Here is a 24,801-nt window from a genome sequence, read left to right as displayed (position 1 = left end):
AAAATAAAATAAAATAAAATAAAATAAAATAAAATAAAATACAAAACAAAAACTGTGTCTCAAACTTCCATCAGGACCTCTAAGTGATATGGACAATATAATAGTATAAGAACTATGTAAATAATTCCTTATATTTTAGAAATTAGAGCTGGGCCCAGTGCAATGTAAGATTAGTATGTGCAGTGCTTAAAATAAGATAAAAGGAAAGCAACTATTTTAGACCTTCCTCTAATTAAGTGGGACCATATCTTGCCCCTCTGAACAAAGTGGCTGTATGTGCTTGATTCCATTCCAGTTCTTCTGCTAGGTTATAATGCAATCTAATCTTATAGTAATCTCTCAGATATAACTTAAACACAAAGTTTAACAGTGCTGTCACCAATGGAGAGCAAATTTTAGCCTTAAGGTTGAAAAAGTTGTATTTGTAAGGCACCTGGGTGGCTCAGCCAGTTAAGTGTCCAACTTTGGCTCTGGTCATGATCTCATCTCACAGTTTGTGAGTTTAAGCCCCACATTAGGCTCTGTGCTGACAGCTTGAAGCCTGGAGCTGCTTCAGATTCTGTGTCTCCCTCTCTCTCTGCCCCTCCCCAGCTCACACTCTCTCTTACTCTCAAAAATAAACAAGCATTAAAAAAAAAAGAAAAAAAGAAAAAGTTGTATTTGTAGAACAAAGGGAATTCTGCAGATGTACCGACATTCATTTAGTTCAATTTTGGGAGCCAGTAATGGGAATAATGTGGTAAACCACAAAGTAAGGGTGCTTTGGGAGAAGTTTAATATTAGAATTTTATCTTATGTAGAGAAAATCTACATGAGACTACATAGAGGAACTAGGAAAACATTTTAAAAAATGGTCTTCCAATCATAAAAGTTAAACATGCTTATTATATAAAATTAGAAAAAGACAAAAACAAAAAATAGAAAATAAGGGCAGGAGAAATTGCCCACAATGTCATACTACAATTACTCCAACATTTTGGTATATTTCTTTTGTGTTTTTTCCACCTATTTAAAATCACAGTTGACTTCATACTATACATACATATTATACCCTGTACTTTTCACTTGCCATAGTTGGTAGTTTTTCCCCAGGTATAGAAAACACGTCATAATATATAACTTAAAATGGCTGCATAATAAACCATGCGGATATATTAATAAGGGATTTCTTTTTTTTTTTTATTTTTTTTTAAAAATTTTTTTTTTTCAATGTTTATTTATTTTTGACAGAGAGAGACAGAGCATGAACGGGGGAGGGGCAGAGAGAGAGGGAGACACAGAATCGGAAACAGGCTCCAGGCTCTGAGCCATCAGCCCAGAGCCTGACGCGGGGCTCGAACTCCCGGACCGCGAGATCGTGACCTGGCTGAAGTCGGACGCTTAACCGACTGCGCCACCCAGGCGCCCCATTAAGGGATTTCTTAAAATACAAAAGAATTACAACTTTGTACAGTACTTTCAACTTTCTAAAATATGGTCACTCCTGTCTTAATGCTTCCAAGATAAACATATTCTATTCTATATCCTTATGAGATAAACAGGCTTATTATTTGCCTCATTTTACAAAAAAGTATATAGGGTTTTTTTAATGTTTATTTATTGCGTAAGAGAGAGAGAGAAAGAGAGAATCCCAAGCAGGCTCCATGCTCAGTGCAGAGCCCGACATGGGGCTTGATCTAACAAACCAGGAGATCATGACCTGAGCCAAAATCAAAAGTTGGATGCTTAATCAGTCAAGCCATCTAGGCACCCCATAGATTTTTTAAAGATTTCAGTCACTTAGTCTCAGGTAACACAGTAACAGTGAGCTTTGATCAGAGACTCAAGTCTTCTGATTCTCTGACCAGTTCATCTTTTTAAAGAACATACATTCTGCTGTAGTGCAACTGCTCCCCCAACCTTCAGGGAACAAAGGAGTCTTGTAGCAGTATGCATCACACAATCAAAAATATTAATCCTGCTTCCACTGTTCTTAGCTACTTCTCTCAGGAGGCCTAACCCATTGCTTTAAGTAACCAGACACAAAGAGGAACTTCAGGGGTACCTGGGTGGCTCAGTTGATTGAGCATCCGACTCTTGATTTCAGCTCAGGTCATGATCCCAGGGTTATGGGACTGCTTAAGATATTCTCTCTCCCCCACCCCCCCACCCCTCTGTCCCCTCCCCCCAGCTCACACTCTCTAATTTAAAAAAAAAAAAAAAAGGGAGGTAATTCACTTCTGGGGAACAATGTTTTGTTACAATACCTTCAGATTATGTATGATATCTATCCGTTTGTTCTGGCTGTCTTTAAAGTGAACTTGAACTCTGACAGGAAACTCGCCCCAGCCTCTTCTGGTGAGGTGAAAAGGAGGCTCTCTAGGGAAAAGCAGATATTAACACATTAAGCCACAGTCAGTCTCTCATTCTAGACAGGAAAATTTTCTCGTATTGGTAAGTCAGAAATTCAGAGCCTCTTACTATCATTTACATTTCCTCATTTGAAGCTAAATCAATATGAATTTAGCTAAGATGCTAAAAGAAAAACTGAACGCAAACCTACATTAAACTTTCAATTACTGAATAGAGATATTTATAGTATATAATCCAATATCATTATTTTCACAGACAGTGATTCAAGGTGATTTGTTGGATATCATACATTAGAAGCCAGAATCTTTGCCTGCTACTTGACAGACACAGGCTGTGAGGTATATGTTCCTTACCCCAGACACTCATATTTATTCCTCCACTCTGGCAAAAACAATAGATCACAAATGCTCATCTGAAAGTGACAATTTATTTGAAACTATCCACTAACCTGATTTAAAAGATCTTATGTTCACAATATGATCTTCCCCAGTGATTATGATTTTAGTGGATAGAGAGAAATGTGTGTGAATGTTAACTGGATTAGAGAATTTTTAGTCAAAACAGAATTTGTGAAAGAAACAAAAAGTTGGTGAAAAAACAACTAGCAAATTATTAATTGATGCTGGGTATATAAGGGCTCAAGATACTCTACTTTTAAATATGTTTGGAATTTTCCACATAAAAATACTTTAAATTTAACTGAGAGAACTTCATGTACTCAAAAATAATATGGTTTAACAGGGGAGAGAGAATGCTTTAAAGTGAAAATGTTCATTATGAATCACTACCTTGGAATTACTATAATGAGAGAAGATGCCAAGATGACAGGGAGGAAGAAACATTCAGCTGGATGTGCTTTTCAAAAACTAAGAAGAGACATGAATTCAGTAAGGACTGAGTCCAAGAACACAACCTGAAAGGAATCTAACAACGGATGTGAATTACCAAGCACAAGGCTACCAGGAAAGCTCAAGTCAGGAAAAATCCACGAGTACGAGAGTAGGATGGAAGGGAGAAAAAGCAATAGCTATGTTATAAAACAGAGAGAAAGAAAACTAGAGTGTCCTGGGTGGGAGAAACCAGTTGAACACCAGGTGAGTTATAGTAAGTAAAGTAGCTATGATGTTGGTATAGGTCCAGACAGAAATTAAAAAGTTTACGGTCAGGGCGTCTGGGTGGTTCAGTCGGTTAAGCATCCAACTTCAGCTCAGGTCATTATCTCGTGGTTCGTGTGTTTGAGCCCTATGTCGGGCTCTGTGCTGACAGCTTGGAGCCTGCTTCAGATTCTGTCTCTGTCTCTCTGCCCCTCCCCTACTCACTGTCTGTCTCTCTCTCAAATATAAAAAATAAAACATTAAAAAAAATTTTTTTTTTAAGTTTAGGGTCAAATTAGAAGATTGACTTGATTCGGTAATTTGAAAAGGGATGAAGTGGGGCCAAGGCATGGTGAATGTAAGAATAATAATTAAAGTTTTATTGATGACATGTTTGGTCATTTAAATTCCATTAAAGCTAAGTAGATAGCCTAAATTCATTTTTCAATACATCAATTATATTGTTTGTATGCTGAATTTCTCTTACAACGGATATTGCAAATTAGCGGTGTTCCTCAATTTATGTACATTGGCTAAACTCTCATGAATGAACAGGAAGGACTGCTGCCAGAGAAGACAGACAAACAGCATAGAGGCCAGGAAAAAGGAACAATGCTTTTAACAGGAAATTTCTCCCTAACCATATTTTTGGAAGCAAAAAAAGGAACATAAGACTTACCAACAGACATCACCTATAGAAATGTTACACTTCAAAAGATACACGTATCTCACACACAGAAAGACTGCTTCCCTCAAACAGACTTTTTTATTTCTGGATTCCTCACAGAAGGTGAAATGTACCAATGACCAAGAATGAAAACTCACAGAATACTGGGTTAAAAAAAAAAAAAAAATGGCTTTACTAGATATATACAGCATGGAGTACAACTCCTTATCCAAGTAATTAATTCAAATGGTCAACCAGTCTTCCAAGGTCACTTCTAGTGACCTAAAACTCATTACTTAATGAGATTCTCTACCACATTTCTGAACAGTTCCATTACAAAAATATTTCACCTTTCTCCTACATGTTAGATCTACTATATGCCTTTTGCAATCACAAATTCTTCCTCCACATGACCTTCAAAAAACCTAAAACATCCCCTAAGTTTCTCTTTTTAAGATGAACACATTCTATTCCCTGCAACAGCAGCAGACACTTAAATATTTACTATGACCCAATCACTGTTTTAAGCCCTTCGTTCTATTAACTTATCTAATCTTCACAACCACACTACGAAATGTCCCTTCTGAGACACAGTAAGGTTGAATAACTAAGTTTCCCAAGGTCACACAGCAAATATGCAGTAGAGCTGAGATTCAAACTCAGGCAACAAACTCCAGGGCCCACACTTTAACCACTAGTTGTCCACATCCCTGTGGTGTGAGATCTCCTTACTGTTCAGACGACTCTCCTCCCAGAGGCATAATACCATGGCTAGATATTGTCAGAATGCAGGGTAGAGCAAGTCTGCTTTACCTCTAATAAAACAGCCTAAGACTGAATTACCATGTGAAATGACCTGGTTTCACTTTTTTGGTTTTTACTTTTCAATGTGGCAATTAGAAAATTTTAAATTACTTATGTGCGTCATAATATTAGACAGTGTAGTTCTAGAGAGCTCCTATATTCAAGCTAAATGAAACAGATACAACAAACTTTAGTCACTCATGTACTAGGACCAGAATACTCTACTAAACTTCTCAAAGGAAGGAACCATGTGTTCTTCATCTTTGCAATCCCTGCATCAAGTCCTGGACCTAGAATGCATTTAGTGACTATCTTGTACCTAAAAGCAAAGTTTACTATCAGAGCCTTTAGGAAGCTGGCTAGGGATGGTCGTGGTAACTGAACCAAATGTCAAAAAGATGCTTCTTAGCAGAATCTACAAGTAATGTACTGTGATGAGGAAATTCAGAGTACATGAGAAACACACATTTGCTTATGAGCTACAGGGAAGATTAACCCCAAGAGTCTCCCCTATACTCATCAAATTACTTTAGACACCTGATGTGAAAAACATCTTAAGATCCATGTAAAGAACATGAAGAGTTACAATTAAATCTAGGATACATGCTGGGGTGCCTGGGTGGCTCAGTCGGTTAAATGTCCGACTCCTGATTTTGGGTCAGGTTGTGATCTCACAATCCATGAGATTGAGCCCTGCATCGGGCTCTGCGCTGACAACGTGGAGTCTGTTTGGGATTCTTCCTCTCCCTGCCCCTCCCCCACTCGTGTTCTTGCTCTCTCTCAAAATAAACTTTTTAAAAATAATAAAATCTTTAAAAAATGTAAGGAAAAGATGGATTATTGATACTGGGACAACTATCATTCATATGAAGAAAATAAAAATCCCATTTCCAAGTATTTTCCCTTCTGACCATCTATCAATTCCTATCTTTCCAGCTCCATTCCTAATCCAACTATTCTTTGAACCCACTGGGAATTCCACTTCTTACCCATACCAATTTTCACTACCTCTCACTGCTCTTTATATAATTTCCTTCTCTCCTTACTCAGCCTATATTCAACAGTATACCAGTATCATAATAACCTCATTTAAAAAGTGAGGAAATCAATGAATTTAGAAATTAGGGTTCTGGGTGAACTGTCTACTTCCACGTCAAAGTCCTTGAGAATGACATCAACAGGAAACATCAGGACACTGGCTAAAACTGTCTTTGAAAGAGGGGAGTAACTGGGAAATTAGTAGATGTCTGCAACAAGGAGGATGATACAATGCTCCAAAGGAGCTGAGGGCTTTTAGGCAGAAAAGGGGAAAAGATGATCTAGAAGCCACGAATATGTGCAAGAAAGACACACACCCCACCCCTGGACCTAACGGTACATGGTATAAGAGAGAAAAAACAACTGTTGTTTGAAAGTTGTTCTCAGAAGCAGTGTTCTTAGGAGAGAGCCATGTTCTATTTTATTTATTTATTTTAATTTTTTTTTGAGAGACAGCAAGCGGGGAGAGGGGCAGGTAGAGAGGGAGACACAGAATCCGAAGCAGGCTCCAGGCTCCGAGCTGTCAGCACAGAGCCTGATGCGGGGCTTGAACTCCTGAACTGTGAGGTCATGACCTGAGCCGTAGTTGGATGCCCAATGGATTGAGCCACCCAGGCGCCCCAGCCATGTTCTGTTTAAGAGTCAGGAGTGGAGAGAAGTTCTGAAGAGAGATAAGGATATAAATTTCACTGATAATAAACCAAAACCACTTCTACGATACATTCACACAATGAATGTATATGTGATATGCAACATCACATAAAGATGTAAAGAATACCTAAATGAAACAAATTTCAGAATAGCATATATATAAAATCAATCCATCTTCGTGAAATAATAATACCAACAATAACAAACTGTACTAGGTTAATATATGTAGGAAAAATATCACTGGGGTTACTTCTGAGAGGCTGAAATCATGGGAACTTTGAAAATTAAATATTTCTGTAATGTTAGAATCCTATGTTTAATTCTGTTATATTCTGATATAAAAAACAGGAAACTTTTACATTTCATCTGTATCTACATAAATAAGTTCAGCTATTTCCAGAAGGGAGGAGAATCCACTAATGTAATTCTGACAGGAGGAAATAGTGCTTTTACAGAGAGACAATAATCTGCATGAAGGAACCACAATTAAAACTACATTGTGACTAAAAGCCAAAACTAAGTAAATTATTATTAATAATTAAAGGGAATTTTCTCAAGTAAAAACACTCTTCTTCCACATCAGTAAATCTGTACTTCCTAAATTAAATAACTTAATTGTGCTTACCTAACTTCCACAAGGTCATTTGGTTTATAGCTGGGATGAAGAAAGAACCAAACTTTCTTGACAAAATGATTAATGCTGGGTTCTCTACGAGACCCTCGGACATATACCATCCACTTGTGGGTTGACTGGTCATTTTCTTCTCTCTTATCAGGAGGTATGTACCTGGAGGAGAAAAAAGAAAGAAGCCTGAACTCTTTTTTCCTTCAAAAACCTAGCAAAACATTTAACTCCTACTTAAAACAAGATTAAAAATCAATTATAAGAAAACAACTGGGAATTCACAAATATATGGAGATTAAAGAACATGCTACTGAACAATCAATGAGTCAAAGAAGAAATCCAAGAGAAATCAAAAAATATCTTAACTGAAAATGGAAATACAACATATCAAAACCTAAGGGATACAGCAGGTTTTAAGAAGGATATTTATAGCAATAAATGCCTACATTAAGAAAGATCTCAAAAGAATGAACAAAGCCCAAAGTTAATAGAAAGAAGGAAATAATAAAGATGAGAGGGGAAACAGAAGAAATGGAGACAAAAAGAGCTATTTTTTTTTTAAAGGTAAACAAAATAGACAAACCTTTGGCTAGACTTACCAAGAAAAAAGAGAAAGGACTCAAATAAAATTATAAATAAAGAGGAGATGTTACAACTAATAGCACACAGCTCGTGGATGGCTCAGTCAGTTAAGTGTCTGACTCTTGGTTTTGCTAAGGTCACAATCTCACAGTTCGTGAGTTTGAGTCCCATGTCGGGCTCTGTGCTGGCAGTGTGGAACCTGCTTGGGATTCTCTCTCTGGCTCTCCCCTGCTTGTGAGCTCTCTCAAAAAAATAAACTTAAAAAAAAAAAAAAACAAACAACTAATACCACACAAATACAAAGGATCATAAAACTATGAACAACTATATGGGCACCTGGCTGGCTCAGTTGGTAGAGCATACAACTCTTGATCTTGGGGTTGTGAGTTTGAGCCCCACATTGCATGTAGAAATTATTTAAAAATAAAATCTTAAGGGGCACGCCTGGGTGGCTCGGTAGGTTGGTCCAACTTTGGCTCAGGTCATGAGATCACGGCTTGTCAGTTCAAGCCCCACATTGGGCTCTGTGCTGACAGCTCAGAGCCTGGAGCCTGCTTCGAATTCTGTGTCTCATTCTCTCTCTGCCCCTCCCCCACTTGTACTTTGTGTCTCTCTCTCTCTCTCTCAAAAATAAACATTAAAAAAATTTTTTTAATAAAATGTTAAAAACAAAATGTTTTTTTAAAAAAAACTATGAACAATTAAATACCAACAAACTGGACAACCTAGAAGAAATGGATAAATTCCTAGAAACATACATGCTACCAAGACTGAATCATAAAGAAATAGAAAATCTGAATAAAACAATTACTAGTAAGGAGACTGAAATCAGTAATCAGAAACCTCCCAACAAAGAAAATTCCAGGATCAGATGACTTAAAGGGTGACTTCTACCAAATATTTGAAGAATTGACACCAATCCTTCTCAAACTTTTCCAAAAAAATACAAGAAGAGGGGACACTTACAAATTCATTTTACAAAGTTAGCATTACCCTGATACCAAACACAGACAACACTGCAAGAAATTACAGGCCAATATCCCTGATAAACATAGATGAAAACATCCTGAACAAAATATTAGCAAACAGAATTCAACAGTACATTAAAAGATCATACACCATGATCAAGTGGTATTTATTCCAGGGATGCAACATCTGCAGATCAATCAGTGTGATATACTACATTAACAAAATGAAAGATAAAAATCCTATGATCATCTCAACAGATGCAGAGGAAGCACTTGACAAAATTCAACAGCTATTCTTGAAAAAACTCTCAACAAACTGGGTATAGAGGGGACATACCTCCAATAAAGGCCATATATGACAAGCCCATAGCTAACATCACAATGGTGAAAAATTAAAAGCTCTTACTCTAACTAAAATCAAGGACAAGACAAAGATACCTACTCTCACAACTTTTATTCAACATAGTACTGGAAGTTCTAGCCAGAGCAATTAGGCAAGAAAAAGAAATAAAAAGTATTCAGACTGCAAAAGAAGAAATAAAACTGTCTCCATCTGAATGGGATATTAAATACAGAAAACCCTAAAGACTCCACCTAAAAACTGTTAAAACTAATAAATTCAGTAAGTTTGTAGGATATAAAGTCGACATAGAAAGTCAATTGTGTTTCTATACACTAACAACAAACTATAAGAGAATGAAGAAAATAATCCCATTTATAATTGCATCAAAAACAATAAAATACTTAGCAATAAATTTAACTACGATGAAAGGCCTGTACACTGAAAACTGTAAGACACTGATGAAAAAAACTGAAGACAAATAAATAAAAAGATACTCTATGAACATGGACTGGAAGAATATTGTTAAAATGTTCATACTACCCAAAGCAATCTTACAGATTCAATGAAATCTCTATCAAAATCCCAACAGTATTCTTCACAGAAATAGAAAAAACAATCCTAAAATCTGTATGGAATCATAAAAGACCCCCAAATAGTCTCTTTTCTGATTAAAAAAAAAAAAAAAAAAAAAGAAAGCATCATACTTCCCGGTTTCAAACTATATTAAGAAGTTATAGTAATAAAACGCTATGGTTTGGCATAAAAACAGACACATAGATAAATGGACTAGAAGAGAGCACAGAAATAAGCCCATGCATATATGGTCAATTAATTTATGACAAAGGTGCTAAGGTATACAATAGGGAAAGGACAGTCTCTTTAATAAATGGTGTCGGGAAAACGGGACAACTACATACAAAAGAATGAAACTAGACCCCTATCTTATACCACATATAAAAATCAACTCAAAACAGATGTATGACTTAAATTTAGGACCTGAAACCATTTAAAAAAAAAAAAAAAGACCTGAAACCATAAAACTCCTAGAAGAAAACTTTTAAGGGTAAGAAGAAAGGTTACAGGGGCAAGCTCCATGACAGGTCTGGGAAATGATTTTTTGGATTTGACGCTGAAAGCAAAGGCAACAAAAGCAAATAAACAAGTGGGGCTACAGCAAACTATAAAGTTTCTGCACAGGAAAGGACACCACCAGCAAAATGAAAAGGCAAATGAGGAATGAGAAACAATATTTGCAAATCATTTATCTGACAAAAGGTTAATACTGAAAATATATAAAGAACTCACACACAATTGAATAGAAAAAAGAAGTCATAAAAATCTATTTAAAAATGGGCAGAGGAACTAAATACACGTTTTTCCAAACAAAACATACAAATGGTCAACAGGTACATAAACAGGTGGTCAACATCACTAATCATGAGAAAAATGCACATTAAAATGAGTTATCACCTTATACCTGTTAGAATGGCTATCATCAAAAATATGAGACAGCAAGTGTTAGCAAGAACATGGAGAAAAGGGAATCCTTGTGCATTATTGGTGGGAACATAAATTGGTATAGCTACTATGGAAAACAATATGAAGCTTCCTCAAAAAAATTTAAAAAACTGCCACATTGCTGTGTATATATGCAAAGACAATGAAAATGGGTTATCAAAGTGCTATTTGCATTCCCATGTTCACAGCAGCATTATTTACAATAGCCAAGATATGGAAACATACATGTCCGTTAACATATGATTGAATAAAGATGTGAATGGACAAAGATGTATACACATATACATACAGTTAATCCTTGCACAACATGGCTTTGAACTGTGCAGGTCCACTTACATGTCATTTTTTTACAATACCGTAAGTGTATTTTCTCTTATGACTTTTTATTTTTTCTTTTAAAGTAAGCTCTACATCCAACATGAGGATTAAACTCATGACCCTGAGATCAAGAATCTTATGTTCTACTGACTGAGCCAGCCAGGCACCCCTTTACGATTTTCTTAATATTTTCTTTTCTCTATTTTATTTCTCTATTACTCGTCACATGCAAGATATGTGCTAATCAATCGTTTATGTCACCGATAAGGCTTCCAGGCAACGGCAGTCTACTAGTAGTTACTTTTGAGGAGTGAAAAGTTTTATGTGCATTTTCGTCTGTATGGGAGGTTGATGCCCCTAACCCTCACATTGCTCAAGAATGCTAAAGGGTCAACTGTGTGTGTGTGTGTGTGTGTGTGTGTGTGTGTGTGTGTGTGTGTGTGTAAGGGAATATTATTCGGCCGTGAGAAAGAAGGGAATTCTGACATTTGTGAGAACATGGATGGATCTGGAGGGCATTATGCTAAGTGAAATAAGCCAAACAAATACTAACATGGAGAAAGACAAATACTACACAGTATCACTTATACATGAAATCTAAAAAAGTCAAGCTCGTGAAAACAGAACAGAAATATGGTTACCAGAGGCTAGTGGTAGAGGAAATACAGAAAGTTTGGTAAAAGGGTACAAACTTTCAGCTTTGAGATGAATAAGATCTGAAGATCTAATGTATAACATGATAACTACAGTAGATAACATTATAGAATTTGCTGAGCAAAAAGAACTTAAATGTTCTCACACTCCCAAAAAAAAAAGATATGTGAGGTGATGGGGCGCCTGGCTGGCTCAGTCACTGGAGCATGTGACTCTCTGAGGTTGTGAGTTCAAGCCCCACATTGGGTGTAGAGATTAAAAATAAAATCTTAAACCTGGGTGGCTCAGTCGGTTAAGCAGCCAACTCTTGATTTCAGTTCATGATCTCATAGTTGTGAGTTTGAGACCCACGTTGGGCTGTGTTCGGATCCTCTGTCTCCCTCTCTCTGCTCAGCCCCCACTCACATTTGCTCTCCCTCTCTCAAAAATAAATGCTAAAAAAATTTAAAAAGTAAACATGAGGTGATAATGGATATGTTAATTAACTTGATGGCAGGAATCCCTTCAAAATGTATACTTATATCAAATTATAATGTACACTTTAAATATAATTTTGTCAATTATAGGTCAATAAGGCTGAGACCATTTTTTTTATTGAAGTATAGCTGACATGTTACATTAGTTTCAGTATACTACACAGTGAGTGATTCAACACCTCTATACATTAGGCTATGCTCACTACATCTGTCATCATACAACACTATTACAATACCACTGACTACATTCCCTACACTGTACTTTTCATCCCCATGACTATTCATTCCATAACTGGAAGCATATACCTCCCACTCCCCTAAAAAATATTTTAACTTAAAATATTTTTAATTCTAGAAAGATTTAATAGCTCTATCCCCTAACCAAAGTGAATCTTTTGCTGTTAATCTTTTAAAAGTATTTATTTATTTATTCTGGTTTCTAAGGAGCATTCCCTTAAAGTTCGTTTTATTTTCTGATTATCATCATCCAATTAAAAAAAAATCAATTTTGCCTTTCCAAGTGGAGGTAGAAATGAGGTAGAAATAAACTGGCATATTTTATTCCTGGGCTAGGGTCTCTCTAGCTTTCGGGCTGATTTCATTTAGGTTTCAGAGTGCTAGAACTCTGAACCCTTCATTGCTGCCACAAAGTTTGCAACTGGTCTCTTGCCTTTTAAAAGCCAAAACAGGGGTGCTTATGTGGCTCAGTCGGTTAAGCATCCAACTCTTGGTTTCGGCTCAGGTCATGATCTCCCATTCGTGGGTTTGAGCCCCATGTTGGACTCTGTGCTGAGAGTGCAGAACCTGCTTGGGATTCTCTCTTCTCTCTGCCTCTCTCCTTTCACACTTTTCTTTCTCTCAAAATAAAGTTTTAAGAAATAAATTAAGAAAAACCAAAATAAACCATCCCCTTAAGTCCTGACCATGGTAAAACTAGTATCTTTAGCCCTCCCTTTATTTCATGAGGCCTTATTACATTGTTAGAAAATATTGTCATGGCCTTTTTTTTTTTTTTTTGAGAGAGAGAGAGAGAGCAAGCACACGCACACAAGCATGAGCAGGGAAGAGGGACAGAAAGAATCCCAAGGATCCCCCATGCTCAGTGTGGAGCTCGATGTAGGGCTAAATCCAACAACCCTGGGACTATGACCTGAGCTGAAATCAAGAGTTGGACGCTCAACCAACTGAGCTACCCAGGCACCCCAGTCACAGCCTTCTATACATTTATCTGTGCCTGTGGTTATCCTTAATAATGCAGTGGGCTAAGTTATATTGATTTCTAATGTTAATCCAAACTTGCATTTCTTGATCATGAAGTATTATCATTTCTGTATTTACTGAATTCAGTTTATGATTTTGTTCAGTATTTATGCACTTCTATTCACAACTGTGAATGTCCTATAATTTTCCTTTTCTCATGAACTGTCTGGCTTTATTTAAAAAGTTAGGCTATCCTCATAAGATAGCCTGATTAAGTGTTGTCTCTTTATCCTCAGAAGATTTTGGGGGGCTTTCTGGTTACTTTTTTTTTTTTTTTAATTTTAAGCAATCTCTGTACCCAACATAGGGCTGGAACTCACAACCCCAAGTTCAAAAATTGCATGCTCTACCAACTAAGCCAGCCAGGTGCCCTCTCCAGAAGATTTTGTATACAACTGAAATTATGTGTTCACTCAGCCTGTAAAGCAATCTAAGCCTAGTAGTTTGGTTTGGTTTTGTGATGGGAATGTTTTAAAAATCAGTAATTAAAGTTACTTAGTAGTTGTAAGACTATTCAAAGTTTTTCCTTTCTTGAGTCATAAACAGTATTTTTCTAGGAACTCTCCATTTCACCTAAATTTTTAAATGTACTGGCATAAAGATGTTGGCATTATTTCTTACCTCACAGTACATTATTTGTAGCTATGTCTTTTTTCCTTAATTTCACCAAGTTTGTGTATGCAGGGTTTTGTTTTTATTTTTTTCTAATTTCTTTGCATCATTCTAATTGAGATGGTTAGTTCATTAATTTTAAGCTTTTCCTCTACTGCAGACATCTAAGACTATACATTTCCCTTTAAATATTCCTTCGGTGTTATCCTACAAGTTCTTATTTGAGTATTTAGTTGTGAATATTTTAATGTGATTTTTCATTGACTTATGAATTGTTTGGAAGTGGTTTAAATTTCTAGACATAAAATTTTCTAGTTATCCTACTATCATTGATTTTTTTCTTTTTCAACACTTATTTTTGAGAGAAAGAGAGACAGAACACAATGAGGGGGGTAGAAAGAGACAGAGACAAGTATCCAGACTCTGAGCTGTCAGCACAGAGCCTGAGGTGGGGCTCAAACCCATGAACTGCAAGATCATGACCTGAGCCAAAGGCTCAATTGAGCCACCCAGGTGCCCTACTGTCACTGATTTCTAACTTTACTGTAACAGTGATCAAAAACAGTAGTCTGGGGGCACCTGGTTGGCTCAGTCAGTGGAGCCTGACTCTTGATCTCAGGGTTGGGCTCAAGCCCCATGCCGGGTGTAGAGATTGGTTAAAAATAAATCTTAAAAAAAAAAAGAAAAAAAAAAAGTCTGTATGATACAAGTCCTTCAATATTTGTTAGAGCTTGCTTTATGGCTTATTATGTGGTCATTTTCATAAATGTTCCTTATGCTTAAAGATGTTTCAACTATTACATGTAATAGTCTATGTGTGTATATCAGATCAAGCTTTGTTAACTGATGTTCAAATCTTTTATATTCATATAGATATTTTGCTTGATCTACCAATTACTGACAGAGGTGCATAAAATCTCTCAGTATACTAGTGCATTTAGAAACTTCTCCTGTGATTCAGTTTTGGTTTAGATACTTTAAGACTATTGTCTAGTACACTGTTATCTAATATCTCCCTGTTGAATAGAACTTTTTAACATTATAGAATAACTCTTTACCTTTATGAATACTTTTAGTCTTAAATTCTATTCTCCCTGATATTAATATGCTACACTGGTTTTCTTTTGGTTAGTATCTGCCAGCTAAATCTCACTTATTTGCTTACTTTCAATTTTTCTGTATTTAGATGTGTAACTGATAAACAACAGAGAACTGAATTTTAGATGATTTTATCTCAATACAGTATCTTTTAACTAGATAACAATCCCTAGGCATTTTTTATAATTGATATATTTAGATTTGTTGTTACTAGAGTATTTTACACTATTTGCCTTGTTTTTTTCTCTTCATCAAATCCCTCCTCCTGTCCCCTCTTGCCTTCTTATGGAATCAGGGTTTTTTTTTCCCTTTTTTCATTCAATTTCCCCACCTTCCTCTTACTACTTTTAAAGTTTAAATCTCTAGGGGAGCCTGGGTGGCTCAGTCAGTTAAGCGTCCAACCTTTAAATTTTTTTTTTTTTTTTAATTTTTCAGAGAGACAGAGACAGAGTGTGAGTGAGGGAGGGGCAGAGAGAAAGGGAGACAGAATCCAGAACAGGCTCCAGGCTCTGAGCAAGCTGTCAGCACAGACCCCAATGCAGGGCTCGAACTCACAAACCACGAGATCATGACTTAAGCCAAAGTCAGTCACTCAATCAGCTGAGTCACCCAGGCGCCCTTAAGCATCCAACTCTTGATGTCAGCTGAGGCCTTGATCTCAGGGTCGTGAGTTCAAGCTACATGTTGGGCTCACATGCTGGGCATGAAGTCTACTTTAAAAAAAAAAAAAAATTATATATATATATATATATATATATATATGGCTCAGTCTGTTAAGCATCAGACTTCAGCTCAGATCATGATCTTGCAGTTCATGAGTTCAAGCCCCACACTGGGCTCTCTGCTGCTGATACAGAGCCTGCTTTGAATCCTCTGTCTCCCTCTCTCTCTGCCCCTCCCCTGCTCTCTCTCTCACAAAAATAAACCTTAAAAAATAAATAAAATAAAAACATATGTCTATTCTTTTAGTGATTATCTCAGATTAACAAGCATTCTTAACAAGTCTAAAATAACTCAATAATTTTTCCCTCTTCCATAACAAACAAGGACTTTACAACTCTCATGTCAACCATTCCCTCTCTACCATAATTAACCATAGTTAACCAGTATTTTAGTTCTAGCTGGTCTTCAAAGACCCAAAAACGTACAAATTAAATGTACTTGTTTGAAATGTCAATGACTGTTTCTCCCAGTCTTCTTGTGGAATGGTGGGTCTATCTAGATTTCCAGTTTTGGACTTTTCTGAGCTGACTGGTCTTGTACTATTGTTAAGCCCCAACTCTTAACACTTCACATGGTGTATCAGTTCCCTTACCTAAATGCATACCCACTCTAATATCATCTATAAAACAGAAATCTAATTGTCTTAATCATATTTTATGCTTCCATTTATTTATTTAATTTATTTATTGAGACTGAGTTCAGGAGAGGGGCAGGAGGTAGGGGGAGGGAAGATAGAAAAAGAGAACCCTAAGCAGGCTCCACGCTCAGTGCGGAGCCCAATGCGGGGCTTGACCCACCACCCTGGGATGATGACCTGAGTCAAAATCAAGAGTTGGACATTCAACCAAGGTGCCCCTTTATGCTTCCCTTTAAATACTATCACACAGACCATTAGAAATCTTTGTTTTTATTATCCTGAGACTCTTTAATGTACTTGTTTGTTATTTGTGATCCATTAACTGGGGCTTGGAAGACTTCTCCCCCAATCTGATTTCCCCCCCCAAAATAATTACTGTCTGCCTGAATCCTTTATTTTCAATAACTGAATCTAATTACAATTTTCATAAATATATCAACTTATTCAACAATCAAATATTTACTGAAAATCAACTGTTATAAGGTACAAAACAAACAAGACATACTTTCTACCCTAAAGAGATTCCAGTCTGATTTGGGAAAATTATATAAAAACAGAAAATGATTATATGATAAAGATGACAAGAGAGCATAGGGAAAATATACTTCATGAGGGAGGAGAAGGGCAAATAAATACTTTGTGAGGAAATAACATTCTTACACTATTTGAAGATTTATGTCTATCCATTCCTAGATATTTGGCAAAATGATGGTGTTCCCACAAGACACCCTTGAGATACTTATATAATCATATATATAAGTATATATAACATATAATCATATATATAACCAAAATCATATTAAAGAGCTAGCCCCTCAGCTTGGAGAAATTCTGTCTTCAAGACATGCTCTGCAATTTTTTGTTAAAAATTTAAAAGACTTCAATTTGGGCAACAAATATTTTTAGCAATTAGCTAAGGCCCCTGAAAATAGAACTAGTTCATAGATCAGAAAAAGTCAAAACTTCTTCCAATTTATCCACACTAACAAACTTGATAAAATACACCATTCGTATATGGGGTGCCTGGTTGGTTCAGGTGGTGAAGCACATGACTCTTAATCTTGGGGTTGTGAGTTTGAGCCCCACGTTGGGTGTAGAGATTACTTAAAAATAAAATCTTAAAAAAAAATAACACTCCATTTGTATAAAACCTCATGTCTTAGAAATTTTTACCAAGCACAATTTTACTCTATGTCAAAGATTAACAGACACCCTGAAGCAAGAGTTTCAAGTCTTTAGACTGAGTTTACTTTTAAAACAACAAAGAGTTTGGGGGGAAAAAAAATCCTTAAGGCCTCTTCCTACAGTAATACTATAATAATAAAAGTATGCAAGAGTATTAACATAAATGGACAGCTGAAAATGGGAGAATTCAATTGGATACTTACTTGGACACATTGCCCACTACTATTGTTTTCTTTACAAAAAGACGTGAAGTCTCATCTCCTGTAAGATCAGCATTCCGCTGCTCTGTTTTATGAGAGCCGGTAATACTAGCAATGTCCTGAAAGAAATCACAATCAATGTTTACTTTCAATGTGGACAATTTCCAACAGGCAGAAACCACAAAATCACAGAAGGTATGAATAGAGTAACTCAGATTTTTTTTTTAATTACCACATTCTCTGGCTTTGTGGTACCTCTCAGAGCATTAAAGAGTAGTTTTACTTGATCTTTTGCATAGTTTATGCTTGTTCACTATAACTCCATATGTATGTGTGTTTTTAACAGTCATACACCTCTGCTTCGTATATGCAAATAGGATATGGAAGGATACACAAGAAACTATTACAATGGTTACTCCTGGGAAATGGGAACGGGGAAAGGTCAATGGGATTTACTTTCTTTTCAACCTTTTGTATAATCAAAATTTTTTCAATGAGAAATAACATAGACATGATTAATTTAAACTTTGTAGAGATAGACTGCCAGGGTTTAAATCCTGACTCTTCCATTTACCAGATGTGAAATTTTGTGTAATTACTTCGCTATCAAAATTTCCTCATTAATAAAATAAAGATAACAGGGATGCCTGGCTGGCTCAGTCAGTAGAGAATGAGATTCTTAATCTTGGGGTTGTAAGTTTGATCTCCACATTGGGTATAGAGATTACTTAAAAATAAAAATCAGGGGCGCCTGGGTGGCTCAGTCAGCTAAGCGCCCGACTTCGGCTCAGGTTGTGATCTCAAGGTTCGAGCCCCACATCGGGCTCACTGCTGTCACAGAGCCTGGAGCCTGCTTCAGATTCTGTGTCTCCCTCTCACTCTACCCCTCCCCTACTCGCGCTCTATCTCTGTCTCTCAAAAACGAATAAACATTAAAAAAAGAAAATCTAAAAAAAATAATAAAAAATAAAGATAGCAGTACCTGTGCCACATGATTGTTTTGTACAGTTCTCAGAGAAGTGCCTGGTACATATGTAGTAAACACTAAATATTTGTTACATAAACATGAGCATGTATATTACATACAAGATGGTAAGTTTCTAAATCCTATGACCAGTATTACCTAAATTATTTTTAATTGAAACAAAAAACGGCATCTGACTTCGGCTGAGGTCTTGATCTCATAGTTTGTGAGTTCGAGCCCCACATGGGGCTCACTACTGTCAGCACAGAGCCTGCTTCAGATCCTCTGTCTCCCTCTTTCTCTGCCCCTCCCCCACTCTCCCTCTCTCACAAAAATAAATAAAACATTAAAAAATACACACACACACATATAAAAACAAACAAAAAGGGGTGCTTAGCTGGTTCAGTCAGGAGAGTATATGACTTTTGATCTTGGGGTTGTAAGTTCAAGCCCCATATTGGGTGTAGAGGTTAAAAAAAATCTTAGAAAAAAAAAAACACACACACACACATACAAAAAAAAAAATGCAGTATTTGCTCAGAAATAATAGTGGTTAGAAACAAGTAAATCCAAACATTAAGAGTTTTCATTTTTGGGTGGTGGCATCATGAATGACTTTTCTATTGTTTTTTACTTTCCTGTAAATTTTTCAACAATGAACACATACAGATTCACAATCAGAAAATTTTAATTTGATTTTTATCAAAAATAAATCAAATCCGGGGCACCTGGGTGGCTCAGTCAGTTAAGTGTCCAACTTCAGCTCAGGTCATGATCGCACAGTTTGTGGGTTCCAGCCCTGCATTGATCGGGCTCTGTGCTGACAGCTCAGAGCCTGGAGCCTGCTTCGGATTCTGTGTCTCCCTCTCTCTCTCTCTCTCTGCCCCACCCCCATTCGTGCTCTGGCTCTCAAAAATAAACAAACATTAAAAAAAATTGAAAAAATAAATAAACAAAATCCTTGATGTCTGAGTATGTGAAAAGCAACCTGGAGATTTCCTCTACCACAGAACCCCTGGCTAGGAAAATCATCCAGTAAGGGCTCTATAGCCAAATATTATATATACCGAGAAATTCAGAGCAGTTTGATACAGGAACTCAAATAAGAAACTGGCAGGATCAAAGAAGAATAAATGGTTTTCAATTCTATTTATTATTTGTCAAGTTTCCCCCAGTTTTTAAAGCATTAAAGTTCCACAAAGGAAAATGCTGAAAAGAAAATAAAACATGACAGAATGGAAAGACTTTGGACAAGGTCACAGAATTGCCAATTCCTCAAGGTTTCTCTCATATCTATGTGGATGGCATCTAGGAGTTGTGCGGTACACAGTTCTGATTCAGTTTAATTCTCAGCTTAATTAAGTTTAATTCTCAATTCTGATACTTGTGGGCAAACAGAACTTTAACCTCTTCAAGACGGCTTCCCCATCTCCAAAAGGGATATAATTGACTTATTTCCTAGGGTTCTTATGAAGAGAAAATGAAATAATACATACTTAGAAAATACTAGTTCCCTTCTCCTCTGACTCCCTCCCACCCATCCAACTATACCCTTCCAGTATTTCGACTTGGTCTCTGTTCCATGTTGTTTGAGAGTCTTTCCTCTATATCCATATTGCTGTTATTGTCTTTGTCAGATAAGAAGTCATTGTGTTGAGATAAAGAATCACTTTCTGAATGATTGGCTGATGGTGTTTCTGATCTCTGATTGGCAGGAGAGGATGACCTAGATGGTGATTCCAAAAATTTCTTGATAGCAGGATGATTAAAAACCATTGTATCACATGTTTTTGATCCCTGCAAAAATGAAAGCAAGCAAATTAAACTTTTAATCTTTCTAAAACCTTATCTATTTAGGGATCATGCTTGAAATTCTTCAAAGTCTCCCCCCACCCATAAAACGAAGTCCAAGCTCCTTAACGTGGTCTGGGTCAACAAAACAAAAACTAGAAAGTGATAAATAATTGTGTGAAGGTCCTAACACTGAAAGTTAAAAATGCAAGTTCTCTGAAAATGAGAAATCAAGGTGAATAGGTAGTAACATATAGAAAGTAAGATCTGACTTTTAAAAAATTAGTCTCACAATGCTTTAACACAAATTCATCAACTGTCTAAATAAAACATTCCTGTAAGAGACATGAAGATTTTTTTAAATGTGTATGTAAAATGGCTCCCACACAGGAGTAAAATGTAGCATAGAATGCTGTAAAATGATTAATACTTACATATATTTGCTATCAGACCAGTACTGAAGCCTGGAATATTTTTGTGTATCTTGTTACTTGGATACAAAATACAGTGTACTCTGTTATAATGTGATTCACTCTACAGTTCCTAGGCAGCACAGCTTTTAAAAACCGTGCTATTAAAATCATTTAGTGAGAGAAAAGGAGTCAGAGACTAGGATTTCAAAGCAACAAAACTGCTGAATCTCAATAATAAAGGGTATTTTTTAGAGCTGTGATGTATTTTGTTACAGCAAACTAAAAATAATTAAATGGCAGATCGTAATAGACAAAAATACACCTAAATATCCTTGAATAAATCCTAATCAGAACAGCAAAAAAAAAATCAGTGTACTTCTAGACCACCAAATAACAGTTCAGAACTGCTAATGGTTTAAAAAAAAAAAAAAGGCAACAAAACATTAAATGGACAACCACCCCTTCAGAAAGAATAACTACAAGCCCCGTACCATGCAGCTGCTAGCTTATAAGAAATGACTTTAAAATCTGCATTGAAGAGCATCTCCCAAAAATTCATATGCACCCTGAACTTTGAAGGTGACTCTATTTGGAAATAGACTCTTTGCAGATATGATCAAGTTAAGATGAAATCATACTGCTTTAGGGCCTACCTAGTTAAGAGGGAAATGTGGACAGAGAGAAACTAAGAAGACACACAAGAGGGAAAATATCCATGTGAAGATATACAGAAACTACAATGATGTAGCCACTAGTCAAGGAATACCAAGGTTTGCCAGCAACTGTCAGAAGGTAGGCGAAGGCAAAGAAGGATTCTTCCCTACAGCCTTCAGAGACAACATGGTCCAGCCAACACCCTGACTTAGGGCTGCTAGTCTCCACAATCAGCAGATAATAAATTCCTCTTGTTTTAAGCCACCAAGCTTGTGGTAATTTGTTATGATAGCTCTAAAAAAAATAGCTCAGGGCCCCTGGGTAGCTCAGTCAGTTAAGGGTCTGACTGACTGACTGGGATTATTCGACTCAGGTCATAAATCTTATGGTTCGTGGGTTCGAGCCCCACGTCAGGCTCTGTACAGACAGCTTGGAGCCTGGAGTCTGCTGTGGATTCTATGTCTCCCTCTCTCTCTGTCTTATCCCAGCTCGAGCATGTGCTCTCTCAAAAATAAACATTTAGGAAAAAAAATTAAAAAATAGTTTACGCTCTAATATGCATTATGGAAATTCCTAAAGTAGAAGAAACAACTACCTAAGATTAAACTCAAATAATGCTGCAGATTTCTCCAAGACAATGTCAGGAGTACCACCAATGCCAGGTACACTACGCTCCACAGGATGACATGAAAGCCAAAACACAGCACCTCTTATCTGTAAAAACCATGGGGAACAATGGAAAGAAAGCAGTATGCCGTCACACCTTCCCCAGCCCTGCCACCATTCTCACTGAGCCAGTACTGTCCAAGAGAATGATCTGAGAAAACTTATGAAAAAGAAATTTTAAAATGAAAAACGAAAAGTTATGCTGAAATTATCAAACTGTCAAACAAGAACTTCTGTTTCAGTTGAACCCTATCCCCATTCCTTTATAACTGGACCAATCTAGTGGTAATCACATTAACTAAGTGGTTAAACTTAATATCTTTAACAACAGGACAACCTGATTACTATGTCACCTGATGTGATATAATCATGAGGTATACAGAATCACTTAGGAAGTATTATTGCCAAAAACCTCTAACTTTAATCAAATCTTTAGACCCAACTACCAGTTTGCAAAAAAATAGAGGGAATGAAGGAATAACCCAAGGGGAAAAAATAATAAACCCAAAATGTGGGATATCCTATAAACATAAATGAACTATTCTCTTCAAATAAGTCAATATCATGGGGGAAAAGGTGAAAGAAGTATTTTAGATGAAATGAGTCTAGAGAAACAAAACGTCCAAATGTAGCCCATGAACCTTAGATCCCGTGTCAAAAACAAGCTTTAAAAGATATTTTGGGGACAGGGCTCTGGGTGGCTCAGTCAGTTAAGTGTTCAACTTTGGCTCAGGTCATGATCTCACAGTTCATGAGTTCGAAACCCGCGTCGGGCTCTATGCTGACAGCTCAGAGCCTGGAGCCTGCTTCAGATTCTGTCTCCCTCTCTCTCTGCCCCTCCCCCATTCGTGTGTGTTGTGTGCACGCTTCTCTCTCTCAAAAATAAACAAGCATTAAAAAAAAATTTTTTTAATCTTTAAAAGATATTTTGGGGACAACTGGGAAAATATGAATATGGACTGGTTATCAAATAATATCAGGAAGTCACAAAAGAATGTCCTTTAGGAAATAAATGATTTAAGTACTTAGGGATGAAGTGTCATGATGCCTGGAACTTATTTTCAAATGTTCTAGAGAAAAATAAATAAAGCAAAATGTTAAAATATGGAATCTAAGCATGCATAAACAGGTGTTTATTTCACCTCTTCAGTGTACTTGAAAATTTTCATAAAGACTGGGGGAAAAAAATCAGGGTTTCCTGAATAAGGTATATATACTGAAACTACAAATTGCTGTTCATTAGGAAAATCAATCTACCTATAATTTGCTCCAAAGCCGACCATAATCAAATGAAGAATAAGGCAAGAACAGGGTCTCATTCAACTTTGTATCTGCAAATCCTAGCAACAGGTGCTGAATATTAGTTGGAAAAGGATTAAATAAAAAGGAAAAAATGTTACTTGGGATTACTGACAGTTTATGTATTTTCCCAGGAAGGGAGGCGAGGCTTCTTGAATTCTGAAGGCCAATACAAGATACGTTTCAAAGGCAGGAATTTCACATTAACACTGATTTCCCCTTCATACAACAAATATGGATGGCCAGAAATGATTGTATATGAGGAAAACTTACCTCAGAAACTTTTAGAAGGCCTGCAGAAGCATAGTAGTTGGCAACAATGCAGGCACGAAGTTTATCCATCATCCTTCTTGCCTCAATCAATCGCTACAAACAAATGTTAACTCATTAAAAAAATGGAAATGACAGAAGAGATACACTATAAAAATTTTCATAAAATAAGAAATACAAATGACCAAAAGCTCAATTTCTCTAATAAGCAAAGGAAAGCAAAAACATGACTATTTCTACCTATCAAACTGGCAAAGGATTGAAAAGAATGACAAAAGCCAATACTTGCAAGAGAATATAGACATGTTAATATGAACATCTGTGTGTATATATGCATATTCACTTAGAAACGTCCATAAAGAAACTGGGCACAAGAGCAAAGAGGAATTATGTTTTGGGATGGAATTTCAGGTAATTTTTTTTCATTATGTTTTCCTGCAGTTTCATTTATAGAAAAAAAAATTGCCTTTTTTCCAGAATGAGAAAACTCTTTAAAAGAATGGCAAAGGGAAAAAAAACATAATTTTATCTCAACAGATCTTTTTTAATTCATCATGTATAGATTTTTTTTGCAATAGCTTTGTTGTTTTTTTTAAATTTATCACCATTTTTTAAATATATCACAATTATCACCATTATACCTGGTCGATGACTTCAATTTCGTGTTCCTTATTCTTCATTTCAAGTGCAAATTGTTCCTTAATAATAGTCTCAATCTTCTGCACAGCAGCATCTCGAGCTGCAAAAAGAACATAAAATAATCCAAGGTCTAATTAATCAGTGACTGTCTTGATTTAAGTCAGCATGCAATAGAACAAACCCAGAAACAATGACTCCTAAGTGGAGAAACCTAGTGGCTGTCACCTTAATCAATGATGAAAAGTTAACATCACTAATACAGGGGCAAACTGACCTCATGTGTTTTCTGACATAATGCAA

At 36.3% G+C, this 24,801-nt stretch overlaps 1 protein-coding gene across 3 annotated transcripts in view; it reads right to left on the bottom strand.

Moving 5' to 3' along the window:
* The window catches only part of YEATS2 (YEATS domain containing 2), a 113,541-nt gene that overhangs the window by 63,190 nt on the left and 25,550 nt on the right, over positions 1-24,801 (bottom strand). For all 3 annotated transcript variants that reach the window (XM_047099033.1, XM_047099034.1, XM_047099035.1), the window contains exons 3-8: positions 24,504-24,601; positions 23,866-23,958; positions 20,321-20,566; positions 17,809-17,924; positions 7,232-7,393; positions 2,247-2,358 (exon numbers count right to left, since the gene is read on the bottom strand). In XM_047099033.1, coding sequence (XP_046954989.1) covers positions 2,247-2,358; positions 7,232-7,393; positions 17,809-17,924; positions 20,321-20,566; positions 23,866-23,958; positions 24,504-24,601 — 827 coding nt within the window. The remainder of the gene's footprint in view (positions 1-2,246; positions 2,359-7,231; positions 7,394-17,808; positions 17,925-20,320; positions 20,567-23,865; positions 23,959-24,503; positions 24,602-24,801) is intronic.

This window comes from Lynx rufus, unplaced genomic scaffold (assembly GCF_022079265.1).
Source record: "Lynx rufus isolate CCGP_SWC_20201006 ecotype Redwood Valley unplaced genomic scaffold, mLynRuf1.p SCAF_5, whole genome shotgun sequence".
NCBI classification, from domain to species: domain Eukaryota; kingdom Metazoa; phylum Chordata; class Mammalia; order Carnivora; family Felidae; genus Lynx; species Lynx rufus.
The sequence above is the reverse complement of the archived record's forward strand: the minus strand, read 5'-3'. Positions and strand labels throughout refer to the sequence as shown.